Below are 13,064 nucleotides of genomic sequence, written 5' to 3'. Positions count from 1 at the left end.
TGTGCTCACAGCAGGCCACAAAAAACCCAAGAACATCATACACGCTTGTTCAGACATGACGAGATCATCTGCAAAAAAATGAGTACCAAACTATATTTATTGTTTACAGTAGTAAAGGACAACAAAAAATGTACAAATCAGTACAGAAGGATGCCAACATCTGGAAATCTTTTAAGTCGCCCTTTAAAAGCCTCTCTGGTGGGGTAGAGATGTTTTAAAGGGATTACACCAGACCTTACGAGAGATGAACGACATCTCCGCTACAAAGCCAGAAAAGATTCCCTTTTGTTTTACTTCAAGACCTGGTAACAGTTTGGGGGGATTTAAAAAAACAAAACAAAAAAAGACATTGGTATTCTTAAGTCCTTCACGCCTTCTTTAGCGAGACACGAGGAAATGAGAATAGTAGGTGAATGTTTCTACGGACATTTAAAAGTATAAACTAGTGGGGTATAATGTTGTCTAATTCAGCTAACTGGAGTACCTTTGGGGTTTGGTCCAGAAGGTGTCATTAGAAATTGTGTCATGTAGTCAAGTCTCTTAAACGGCCAATAAGAATAAGACCCCCCTAGCCCACCCATGCAGTGAGAAGCAGCCCTGTTAAAAAGGCAGAGGAATACAACACCGGTCGAATATTTCTACAACATACAAAGAGAATCAGAGTTGAAACAGCCCTACTTAAAGCTCTCAAGGATTGGAGAAAAAAAGAAAACAGCTTCCCCTTCGTTTAAAAAGGGCAAAGTAACTATGGGGGTCAACGTTTCCCTGTTTGATCGGCCGGCGGGTTTGTGAATCAGCGATCATTGTGAAGCTCACAGGGCTCGTGGACGATCAACTGCACCCTCCGGCAGCCATCTTGAGTTTCCCCACCACAGTATCTGTCTAATTCATGAGTATAAATATTGAGTACTGAAAACACGCTGTGATGGCCACTCGAGGAAAGCTAAAGCTGACAAGAGAATCGAAGAGAGGGTGGGTGGAATAATGTGAAAGCATTTGAATGAAAACAACATGAGGAATAAAATAGATAAGCGTGGGGTCCGGGTGGTGTGGAGTTTTAGCAGACGCCCCCAGTTTGTTGCTGAAATACATCAATTGTGTCCTCGTCCTCCATCTCCAACTGTTACACACAAATGAGAAAACCTTGTCAGTTCACAATGTATAACAACACTACACTATCAGATGGGATTGTTCGTCTTTCAAAAACATGAATACTTCATTTTTAAAACTTGACAAGTTCAGCAAAACATGGACACCTTGGGGTTAAAAAAAGCTTTATCTCAAGATGTTTTAAATCGAGCGAAGGAGAACTTTTTATTGCTTTTACCTGCGCCGGCGTGTCTGTTTCGTTTATGGGCTGTCCATCAAACCTGAATCTAATCTGTCTTATTGACAATCCCTGAAAGTAAAGCAGTATGTACATCAGTCCAAAACAGCCAAGGAAGTCTTTTAATTGAAACGAAAGTGAGAAAAGAATACACGGACTGCCATTAAAAACATGTGACAGAAACGCTCCAGACCACTCTGTACATTTACCCCACACACATTTATCTACTCATCTGAAAGTGTCTTACCTGTCTCTCACAATACGCTTTCATTAATTTGCTGAGTGGCGTGTGCCTTTTAATTTTAAACTGGACCACTGAGCCATCCTGTCCCGCCACCTTCAGATTGATGTGGTCATTCTCAGTCTTCACTCCTTCCTAAAATCACGAATAATAAGCATATTAGTGCATGTATGACAGTCCTAATGCAACGCAAAATGAACCATGGTTCACTACAATAAACAAGCGACCGTAACCAGGATATGTGTAGTAAAGCTACATTAGAATCCGTCTAAATTCACGCCTACTACACATTTACTAGAATTCAATCTTGGTTTCTTTTCCCATCAGAGGCCTCGGCGCACAGTTGTAAAGTCCAGCAGATGCTAAAAGTTTAGTTCACGTGAACGATTCAGTCAAGAATCGCAGTCAAATATTAAACAAGACACGATTGTAAAAACGCAGGTTCGAGTCTTCGCGTTTAAAGTGTCCGGCGGAACGGAATATTCGCCGCCTTGTCAAACACCGCTGTGGATCTTGTGCGCCATTTTTAAGCGTCTGGCGCAGCTGTGTGTCACTCAAACTACACACACACACACACATCAAACTAAACTTTTAGGACGAATTCCTTCAAACGAAGTCAAAACACGAGTCCGCCGTCCGTCGCGTTTACCGCACAGATAGAGAACGATCGCTGCCTAGCGTGAGGGTTTTTCTCTTACGCAAATGGCGTAGCGCGGCCGCTCCGGGTCTCACAAAGGAAAAACCCGCAAACGCAGAATTACGCCGGGAAAAAACCGCGCGGTGAGCGCACAACAATGGCGTGTTTTGAATGAACCACAGCTTTACCGGCCACCACAAACACGATATCTGACGAATATACGCCGCAGAAATGAAAACGGATGGATCGTGAAGGTACAAAAGACGGCGATAGCTCGCCTTTCTCCCGCACAAATGCGCAATCTGACGATCACCTCAAGGCTGCGCAAAATGAAGCCGAACTCGGCCGCAATCTGCTCACGTTAAAGCACATTTGAAACGAATCGTTTGGTTATAACGCGGCTGCTCACCTTGGGCTTGTCTTCAGACATTCTGCAGATGTGTATTTGTCTGTATTTTGAAGATACCGCGAACACAAGATGCGCTCTCCACACCGTAGAGCAACACAGCTGCCGACGGGGACGCGCTTTCCTTTACCTACTTTATCAACGATTGGACGGTTTCACGTCACGTGACGCTCGTTCGCGAGAGCGCGCAAAGCTCCCCGCGAATTTATGTAGATGATGCGGACGGGCCTGAAGGCCATTGCCCGGTTATTGTCATCCATTGCTGGAGAGAATATTGATATATATACACATCAAAAACTGTTTTAAATATTAATAAACAGGCGATATTTACATATCATAAATAATATTGTTTATCAAATAAGTAATCCACCCAGTCAGTTCTGTTGACAGATATTGAAAGATAATAGATAAGAACCAGTTTTTGGGTATTATACCATCCATTATTGTAGCAATTATACAGGTTTAAAAAAACATTTTTATTGTAGTTTTACATTTTGGTAACAATGGTTTTAAATGGATTCTTTAACATTTGTATGACCAGTTTCACAACAACAATTCATGATTAAAGTACAGATCCTGTTGTCAAATCACGATTCTCCACCCGGCAACGGTTAAATAGATGTCATTCAACTACTGAGGTCAATAGTTGATAATAGTTTAAATCACATTCATACTATGAATTTTCGCTTCTTTTCCGTACCATGGAAAGTGATTGGCCCGTTTTATTGAGGAAAGTGCACAGAAATATGAGAAAATAGCTGTTTTCACAAGTAACCCACAGTATCTTATGTGTAACACATTGACTATGACCTCGCATTGATTTGAGATTAACAAAGTAACATATTGACATATTTGACTGAAAATGTCCAAAAAGTATAAAGTAAATCGAGAGGCAGTGAGAAAATAGTCATGCAGAAATGAGTCATTTAAAACAAGCAAAAGACTCGTAATATTAAAATATTGCTTGGTGCTGGTTTAGGTTATCTCATTTTAACTGCTATAAACCAGTAAACACACATTAGTTTTTTTCTATAATGGGTGATTTGTATTCTGAGCGTACGTTCTGTAATCGTTCACAGAGCATGAAAAACACGTGAACATGTCAAAGCCGTGCGGATGCTGAGCTCATTCAGTCCTAAAGACACTGTGCTGTGTCAGCATTCTGAAGCTTTATCGGTGTCAGACAAAAACTACTACACCTCATACATCATACATGTTCATTTAACATAAATACTGTAAATACAGGCAGTTTTACTCATATGTAACAAAGTAACCGTTTTTCTCTAAATGAGGCCTACCCGAGAAAGATCAATTGTTTCTGAGTTATACAGAACAAAATAACTGAATAGGAAATATCTAAAGATGAATTCTGCAACTGTGGAAATCATATCGTGGAGAATACAAGAATCCCATTCTTCCTGTTTGCGTGGACACCAGACTGTAAAAGCATTTATCTATGAAACATTAAAACCAACACTATTCGTTGGGATTTTCAAATCTGGCATAAGGGCTCGCTCGGCTGAGACCTGAGAGAGAGATAGAGAGAGACAATTAACACAACATCTGCAATAAAATTATTCCAATCAAAATCTTCTCTTAAATATTCTTAAATAAAGACACATTCTCACAAACAATCGAGAGATCAATAATTAAATTTAAGGAGAACATATCTGCCGATGGGGCAAACAAATATTGTTTCCCTTTGATTCAAGTTTGTTTTTTCTTATGCCAACGGAAGATATAACCATAAAATCCATGAAGTTTTTATATATATTTTTCAGAAAACAAGACATAAAATCCAAAAGATATTTGTAATGAAAGACCATTAATGTTTTTATTTACACATGAACATCTTTTCTCATCAGACCTGCTCACAGGACAAAAGCTCTCATGAAGAGTGTGTTTGTTAACATGATATATTATGAAAACATAAAAACAAACAGAATGTACAGATACACCCTAAACAAGAGGACAGAACGCATTATTACCAGCAGAGGGCGCACGACTACATTAAAATACCACACACTCAGGCAGGTGAGGTAATACATAAATAAATTCTGATTATTTGCTGATCGCAGGTGGATTAGATCAGTCATTCATTTAATAGCAGCCTAAGATCAGCGTCGTGGTTATCAGAGATGCGCAAATGAGCTCTAACGTCACGGAAGCGGCTGTTAAAAACGAATGATCCACTGACGTCACGCTTAAAAACAAAGAATTAGAATGGGACTTAATAATGTGAGGATATCTAGATCAGAGAAAAGTAGATGTGCGGGTGGATGATTTGTTTGATGAAGCGGGTTCGGTGAGATTTGAACTGATCCGTGCATCTCTACCACACACAGCTTCAGTCACCCCCGTGTTCTCTCTTCTGCTTTCAGTATTAATGTCCTGGACTCTTTGGTTTGTGTACTGATGGCATCAAAACCTCTTTCGTTTCTCCGACTCCTACAGATACAGACAAGAGTAACTCACCATATTTTTGCCGGATCTCATCATGTCTTGTCTTCAGCTCTGCTGTTCTGTGAAACAAAATGACAAGGACATGAATTCCTACTGTGACCATACACGTTCACACGCTTCTATCGCTTTTATACACAGCCGGTTATACTAACCCACACGAAACGTTTAGCATTTATCACATTTTTTGGCACTTTTGCTGGGATTTGTCAGGTTTGTCCCCAACATGGTGGAATGACCTGCCTGTCTCTATAAGAACAGCGGGATATTTTGCATCTTTAAAGACACATCTCTTTTGTCAACCCATGACACGATAATACAGACTCCTATTTCTATTCTGTATATAGCTGTGAGTGTGCACTGGGACCAGTTCTATATCGCTTTTGCATTCTTGCCCTCTTGTTGCACGGATTGCTTCCATTGTTTTGTCTAATTTGTAAATCCCTTTGGATAAAGGCGTCTGCTAAATGTAAGATATAGTAAAGTGCAGACACGCACACACCCTTACAGAGGGCATCAGTGCCCTTTACAGCGGTTAAACAGGTTTCACATCTTTGTCAAATTCTAGGTTCCTCATAACATGATGTGCGTCGTGTGCAGATTATACAACAGTATTGCAGGTATACAACGCTTTAAACATGTCAGATGGACTGAAGTACTTATTACTGTAGGTTGACGACACACTTAACAGCTGTATTCATTTCTGGACGGTCAATCAAAAATGAATCATCTAGCCATTCGGAACAAACCAAAAAACATGAATTCAAACCAGCAATCTTGTTTAAGTATGATGGAAGGTGGTTGTAAGACCTTACCTGTCCTCTTGTTTTGTCTTTCTCTTGTCTGCCTTCCGGTTCATTTTGCTTTCAAATCGAGACGATCTACGATTGAATGAAAAATCATTATCGATACACTGTTGTCTTATTAAAGTGATAACACGGGTTAACACATCTTCAGTCTTACCCAATGTTCTCACACTTGCAGCAACAGAAGAGGCAGATAAAAAAGCCAATGATGAGGAGCGCTCCAGCCACCGACAGCGTGATGATCAAAATCTGGAAGTTTACTGAATTTCATAAAAGAAAGAAAATGACCCACTCGTACAAACAAACGAACCTTAGGATTGGATAAAACAAACGACAGAGATTGGAGAAAACGTTTCTTACTTGTGCACAGACCCCAGCGAGCATCACTCAGCGGGCAGAGGGAATGGGGGGGCAGGATAGATTTGGCCGGGTATGTCAGACACCTCTTGGTTGGGATGCACCATAAACACTAAACACACGTATGAAAAAAAACACTGTTCGGTTCGATCGAGCAACAGAAACACTGATGACGATCGTGAAAATGACAGCTGAATTGAAAATACGACAAATATGCTGGCGTCACACACAGCGCTGTCATTCTATAGCTTTAAAATAACACAAAAGCGAATGCCTCAGTGGATATACATCATGAGAACAAACACGTGAGAGACCTCACCTGCGGAAGGTTTATTTGATGCTTTTTAAACTCATTATGCATGGGTTTGACATTTTACAAGTAAATCTTTCATCGTTTGAAACTCTCCTCCACAATGCTGGGATGCCGTCGCTGCTGAGTGTTTTTAAAGTATGTGGTTACTAAGCTGCACAGAACGGTTGCTAGGGTGTTCTAGGTGCTCAAAAGAGAGCCCACCAAAATACTTTATGATAGTCTCTATATATTCCCTCATTCAATGTACGTCTAAGATTTGTTTGCTGCTGCACAAATTGTGAAGAATTTATATTTTACATTCGTTTCTAAGAACAGTTACACGTTAAAGGGAGACTCCACCCAAAACCTTCACTCACCCTCAGGTTTTCCAAAACTGCATACAATTACTTGTTCGGTTGAACACACACACACAACAAAAGATATTTGGAAGAATGTTAGCAACCAACAGTTCTTGGCCATGTAAAATGTAATACTAAAAGGTGCCTGAGAACTATTTGCTCCCCATCAATTCTTCAAAATATCTCATTTTGTGTTCAACAGAACAAAAAAACACATACAATATTTTTTCTACCATGAGAGAGGCCTCAGGGCTCCTGGTTTGCTTTCGAATATATTTCTTTGTGTTCAACAGAATGAATAAAATGTAAACAGGTAAACAACAACACCAACTGGAGGGTGAGTACATGCAGACAGGACTTTTATTTTTGGGTGAACTATCCCTTTAATGCTTTATACTTTGGATTAGGGATTTGTTTAAAGAGCAAAATAATATGCATGTGACTGAGCTCGGAAACACCATAATGACCTAAAAACATTCAGAACAGCCTAAACCTGCACTGTAAAATATTACCGTAAAAATACGGCCAATTTTAACGGCAAAATACTGTTCTTTTAAAAAACGGTTTAATAATGTTAATTTACAGCCATTGATCTGTAAATTAATTACTCGCTGGTAAAATTAGAACATTCAACCGTAAATCTGTTTACGGAATTTAACCGCAAAGAGCTGTATAGCAAACAAAGGCAATCAGAGTTAATCTTTATTTAGTCTGGATTTACATTTAAACAGAGTAATTCAAAACATTACTGTGATAATTTACACAATCCTTTATTACAAAGTAAAATAAGTTTGCACAGTCAGAAATATACAAGTTGTACAATTTAACTTTGCCCTCAGTTAAAACAATTTCCCCATGGACAAATAATTAAAGGGATAACATAATTAAATCCCCTATTTAAAGGGTTTTTTCAGGGGTGAAACAAAATGACCCCATGTTTTACTCAACCTTAAAGTATCGATGATCCTCAGACAAATACAGTCGATGATATAGAAATAAAGTTTGGAAGAGAAAGGCTAACGGGTATGATAACTCAGAATGTATTCATAAAAAATACACCCTTTAACAGAGACATCACAGCCAGCGGTGAGTTTAAGAAAGACTTGCCGAGGTGAGGCTGCGTTGGGCGGGGTGCATAAGTGAAATCGACTCACTTGTCCGAAACAGTTGGAGCAAATTTTTTAATAGACGCTATCTTTATTAAACGACAGCAGATCTGAACTTTATACACATACATTCTCGTCTAAACAACTCTCAAAACTACATTTTGTTACACAAAACAGTCATATTTTGAAGCTCTTGGCTCGATGACAACAGTAACGTTACTTGCGCAACTAACGTTAGCTAATTTACGGATGACGATTTTACAAGTCAACGAGAACACGAGTACGCCAGGAGACGGCCATATCTTCCAAGACACTGTCAAGGTAAGTGTTTTTATTTGTATTTATCTATTATTTTATTATATTGCGCTTCGAAACTTATATATTTTGACTGAGCTGCGTGGCGCGAATTACCTAGACTGACACACAAACCAGAGAGTTCTCAAATGGCCACCACTGACGAGCATCAGAAGCGGTGCGGAAGGGGGAAACTGTTAGATAATTCAACGACACTCCTTGACTAAAAGTTGTAGTAGAAACGTTACAGATTCAATCTCAAATTGAAGCTATTTACAAGGTAGTCGGTCATGGGAACTAAACCAGTTGCTCTCCCCTCCCCCGCCGCTCGGGTTCTTACTCCGCAGCACAAGAGGCAGTGGCGGACCTGCTGAATGAATTCTAGTCAGTGTGACACTTCGCGGTTTTCGTAGCTGCAGACATTTCATTTCAAGTCTCGTCTGAAGAAATTCATGGGATTCAAGTTTGATTATTAAATGAGTTTTGTGTCTCCACACACACGTTCTGTTGCAAATACGGTACAGTAGACTGGTGGTTTGCTTCGTTAAATTGGCGATAAGCGCATGCAGTACAACGTCGATATATAACATAATAATTTACTTAATAACTTCAAATAAAGTAAAAAATACAGTTTTGTGTGTGTTAGCGCAATATATTACATGTGTGGTATGCTTTTGTACGTTAGCTAGACCAAGAAGACTTGGTAAATTGCCGTAAAGTGACTATTACCTGAGGTAACGTTAAATCCCTCCAGATATAAATGAATGAAATTCAGACTTGTGCTGTTTCGTGGTGTTAAAGATAAGCAATGTTTTTTTGCAAGCTTTGTGGACACATATGTAGTACTACACCTGCATTTCTGAGACATATGCATGTTTCTTATGTCAGGTTTAATTGTGCTTGTTTGCAATAAGTAACTCACTGTTATCCGATCTGTGTCAGTGACCTTATTTGAATTAACATCTAATGTTTTTTTTGTGTCAAGTCAGGTGTAAACTCTGAAGGACCTTTTATAAGCACCTTAAATCACACATTAGAGACGGGAGGAATGAAGACTGTTCTGTCCCATACGGATAACACAGAGATGGCCCACCTGCTTATCAATCTTCAGCGGTCCCGTTTTCAGGAACATGAAGATGGACTTGTTTTATGCATTTTCTTTCCACTAGTAATTTATAAAAATTTCTGTATTGAAGTAATTTTTTGATGTTTTTCCATGTATTGTGTTTTCTCTACAGATTACTGCATCTTCATCTGATGTTGAGAAGACACTCATTCTACCTGCCAGTCCTCGTCTGATTATGCTCGGTTAGTGTCACCGGTAACCGGTTGTTCAAATGAAGCAATCTCAAAGGCAGTTCATTGAAATTATAATGTAAATGTTTTTTTTTTCATTTTAGACATTGGAGGGCAGGCAAATGTTGTAAGATGGATGCTTAGTCTAGAGGGCCGTATTATATTTGAGTGTACATCTTCCATCTGCAGTATCAGGAGGAGGCTTGTTGCACTTAAGAATTTCTTCAAAGGTACGACCTCTAAGAGTTTTCCATCCTTTCACTGTTTAGTGTATATAAATTCTTCAATCAGAATGATTAACAAATGGTTATTGTATTCTGTGAAAATTTGTTGAACCTAGACGCTTAATTGGAATTAAACCAGAACGAGTCTCCAATACCTGCAGAGGAAAGGTCTCCAAGAAGACCGGCAAGGTGGTGAGTAAAAATATTCATCAGTTAATCCAAAGGTTGCCTCTCTACTGAATTGCATTCTGTTATAAAAGCAGGCCGTTTTATTAAGTAATGTACTCTGTGTTGCTGAACACACCGCGTTTTTATAATTTTGAGCTCCATTGTCTTTCTCATGGATCAGCATAGTCGTGGCTGTTACACGAAAATTCACAAGTTACACGAGCAGAGCATCATCATGCAACAAGTCTGCGTTATTTTTGGGGCAACTTGTTTGACGTGACCATCGACACACAGTGCACATTTCATTCATTTTAAACACCGTGGCGAGACTGTAGCTTTCCAAGAGTAGGGTTAGAGATACCTTCTATAGATACTCTGCTTAAAGTTTTTTTTCCTATCTTTCAGACTACCAGCATGTGAAGTTGGTCACAGATGGTGGAAAGTTCTTTGCCCATTCAAGGTTTAATAATACAATGTTTTCTATTGTTTAAGAAGTTTAGATAATATGTCTATAGACTGTTCTTTTTGCACAGTATCTGTTTATGGAGAAATAATAATAAATTTTTATCTGTTTAAATATGTCTATAGACTGGGTTCTTTATGCACAACATATCTGTTTGGTAATTTTATGGTTCCTCTTCTCATCTTTGCCAGTCTGTTGTTTAATTTATTTAAATAAAAAGCATTCATTCAGAAACTCTGCTGCTAGTATTTTACTGAAAATATGCTATTTAATAAAACTGTAAAATGATGGTACGCAGCTGGAAACCATATTGCCAGTACTTTACCGTTAATTTACAGAAAGCCGTAAATGAGTGAAACCGTAAAATTACGGTTCGCAGCTGGAAACCCTGCTGCCAGGATTTTACCGTTAATTTACAGAAAGCCGTAAATGAGTGAAACCGTAAAATTACGGTTCGCAGCTGGAAACCCTGCTGCCAGGATTTTACCGTTAATTTACAGAAAGCCGTAAATGAGTGAAACCGTAAAATAACGGTCCGCAGCTGGAAACCCTGCTGCCAGTATTTTACCGTCAAATTACGGCAGAATTTTTTACAGTGTGTTCAACAGGTGAGATGACTTACAATCTGATCAGTGTAAAAATATCCAACACATCCGGCAACATTTCCTCCGTCTATTATAAATGTAGTGTGAATGAAACAGCCCAAACATAAGTATCACAAGAGAAAGAGATGAATCCAAACTCACATTCACATTTGACAAGCATTCTTCACAGCTAGTGCCATTTTTGCTCTCACAACCTAAAGAAATGAGAAGAGACTTCATGTAGATTTCATCTTCATCCCTCCAGTTTAGAAACACAAACCACATAATGTTTTCATTTATAATAAAATTACATCGTTTACTTTTTATTATCACAAGTACCTCACTTAATAGTCAACATTTAGACCCCTACACAAGTGAAAGAAGTGTACCTCAAGTTTATTTGATTATTTGATTAAGAACCGAGTAAAGTTCAGGAATATTTTAATGTCTGATAGAATGTGTACAAATATCTAATATTATACAAATATCAATACTTGTAAGTGTTCCATTCAATACTCCTTGGAACTAAACTGGCTCACTTTGTAGTTCATGAAAGTATCATTTTAAGTATACTTTTAAGTTTACAACTATATTTTTGTACAACTACATATAAGTTTAAAACTTGTAGCGCATTGTTTGTTTGTTTGTGGCTTTATGAAAGTACAGTTTGAAGTACACACTCAGAACTACTAACTTAGTAGTTTTTATATTTAATAGAATACTTGATTATACTTTCAAGTATACTACTATTAAAGAAATGAGGACAAGTGTAGTCTACATATATCTGTCAGAGTGTCATTTAGTGTATTGTAATAAAGTGTCATTGATTTATATATCTTACTGTTAATATATTTCTTTAAAAGGAATAAGGAAAGTGTTCTTTCTTCCCTCAAGAATTATACTAAAAGCACACTTGTATTTTGTAAGAAGGCCCTTTGAGACATCAGTTGCCATGACCATCTCCAGCTATGACACTTCAGAAAAGCATCATGGGAAATCACATATTTACACATATTACACAACACATTATTCTCCCGTGGGAATTAATGTTTCAACACACAGTAAAACTGTAAAGTATATACATATAAAATATATAAATACTAAGAGCTTAACTATGAAATGGTGAATTGTTTATGGCTTTTCCTTCAGATAACACAAATGTAGATTGTAACAGAGGTATGATTGTCTTACTTGGAGGTGGTGTCGTAGTCTGTGTTGTAGTTTGTGTTGTGAGGTTAATCCCTGGTGTTGTCGCATTCTCTGCCAGTGTTGAGCTCAAAGCAAAAAGAAGCAAAACCACAGGAATAAAACTCATCTTCTCTTCTTTCAAATCAACAAAACTCCTGTATTTCCCGAAAGCAAAGTGTTTTCTGTGAGCTGAGACTGAACGCTCGGAACTCGTTTCTCTACTTTCTCTTTTTAGAAGAAAACAGGATGCGCGACTCTTACCTGGCGAAGGTGTGGTCTATGAATATTAATGACGCAATGCTGACGTCTGGTTGCAGGCGTCCAATAACGAAATTCCAGTGACTCATTATTATGAAGCACCATTGGCGTAGCGTGATTTCACAAACTGTATTTAGGCAAGTATAACGTTTATTATATATTACAAAGTTAACAGTCCAGCATTACAGTAAAATGATGACACAACAGAACACGATGGCGTCTCAAAACAACACAAATTAATTTATAAATAAAAGCGAAGGGAAATGTAGTGTTTAAAAACACGCATTACATGAAAATTAAACTGATTTAATGTCATTTGCTCATCATTTATCTTATAATATTAATCTCAAAGACACTTAGAGAAAAGAAACCACATCCTAAGATACAATAATTTATTAAAGCGTTTTGTAAAGCCAGTTACAAAAGAAAGCATGTGTCTCTCTCAGTATGTTTTAACAAGCACTATTATTTTTATTTTTGTGTATAATTTATGGTATAATAACAATGTTAATGACATTCAGGCCTTGTACTGGCTGCCCGCAGCTGAGCAAAGGACCCCAGTGTGACTGTGTCTGAGAGATCCAACTGTGATTACTGT

At 38.2% G+C, this 13,064-nt stretch overlaps 2 protein-coding genes and 1 long non-coding RNA gene across 4 annotated transcripts; 1 reads left to right on the top strand and 2 right to left on the bottom strand.

Annotated features, from left to right (window-relative positions):
* Positions 1–79: 79 nt before the first annotated feature.
* sumo3a (small ubiquitin like modifier 3a) lies at positions 80–2,868 on the bottom strand. The gene is made up of 4 exons (XM_079459867.1): positions 2,615–2,868; positions 1,575–1,703; positions 1,328–1,399; positions 80–1,120 (listed from the first exon to the last, which is right to left on the bottom strand). Exons 1-4 carry the CDS (start codon positions 2,633–2,635, stop codon positions 1,058–1,060), a joined length of 285 nt encoding a protein of 94 aa, XP_079315993.1. The 5' UTR covers positions 2,636–2,868; the 3' UTR covers positions 80–1,057.
* A 72-nt stretch (positions 2,869–2,940) lies between these two features.
* On the bottom strand, positions 2,941–12,479 carry pttg1ipa (PTTG1 interacting protein a). The gene is made up of 7 exons (XM_079460270.1): positions 12,212–12,479; positions 11,183–11,235; positions 6,238–6,346; positions 6,035–6,137; positions 5,887–5,952; positions 5,087–5,133; positions 2,941–4,137 (listed from the first exon to the last, which is right to left on the bottom strand). Exons 1-7 carry the CDS (start codon positions 12,333–12,335, stop codon positions 4,088–4,090), a joined length of 552 nt encoding a protein of 183 aa, XP_079316396.1. The 5' UTR covers positions 12,336–12,479; the 3' UTR covers positions 2,941–4,087.
* LOC306896364 lies at positions 8,246–10,550 on the top strand. 2 transcript variants are annotated; one of them, XR_013786895.1, is made up of 5 exons: positions 8,246–8,312; positions 9,271–9,593; positions 9,686–9,811; positions 9,922–9,997; positions 10,379–10,550. It is a non-coding gene; the product is annotated as an uncharacterized lncRNA (long non-coding RNA). The 2 variants fall into 2 exon arrangements; XR_013786896.1 differs by lacking the exon at positions 8,246–8,312 and adding an exon at positions 8,673–8,803.
* Positions 12,480–13,064: the final 585 nt, after the last annotated feature.

This window comes from Barbatula barbatula, assembly GCF_947034865.1.
Source record: "Barbatula barbatula genome assembly, chromosome: 7".
NCBI lineage: Eukaryota > Metazoa > Chordata > Actinopteri > Cypriniformes > Nemacheilidae > Barbatula > Barbatula barbatula.
This window is presented reverse-complemented; position numbering and strand designations above follow the sequence as displayed.

Excerpts from the sequence above, each read along its gene's own strand:
- sumo3a (XM_079459867.1), bottom strand. The coding sequence starts at position 2,635 with ATGTCTGAAGACAAGCCCAAG. Across the intron at positions 1,704-2,614 it reads TGTCTGAAGACAAGCCCAAG|GAAGGAGTGAAGACTGAGAA; the intron begins GTGAGCAGCCGC and ends TCGTGATTTTAG. Across the intron at positions 1,121-1,327 it reads AAACAGACACGCCGGCGCAG|TTGGAGATGGAGGACGAGGA; the intron begins GTAAAAGCAATA and ends TGTGTGTAACAG.
- pttg1ipa (XM_079460270.1), bottom strand. The coding sequence starts at position 12,335 with ATGAGTTTTATTCCTGTGGTTTTGCTTCTTTTTGCTTTGAGCTCAACA. Across the intron at positions 6,347-11,182 it reads AATGCTTGTCAAATGTGAAT|TGTTTATGGTGCATCCCAAC; the intron begins GTGAGTTTGGAT and ends ACGTGTGTTTAG. Across the intron at positions 4,138-5,086 it reads TGAGATCCGGCAAAAATATG|GTCTCAGCCGAGCGAGCCCT; the intron begins GTGAGTTACTCT and ends TCTCTCTCTCAG.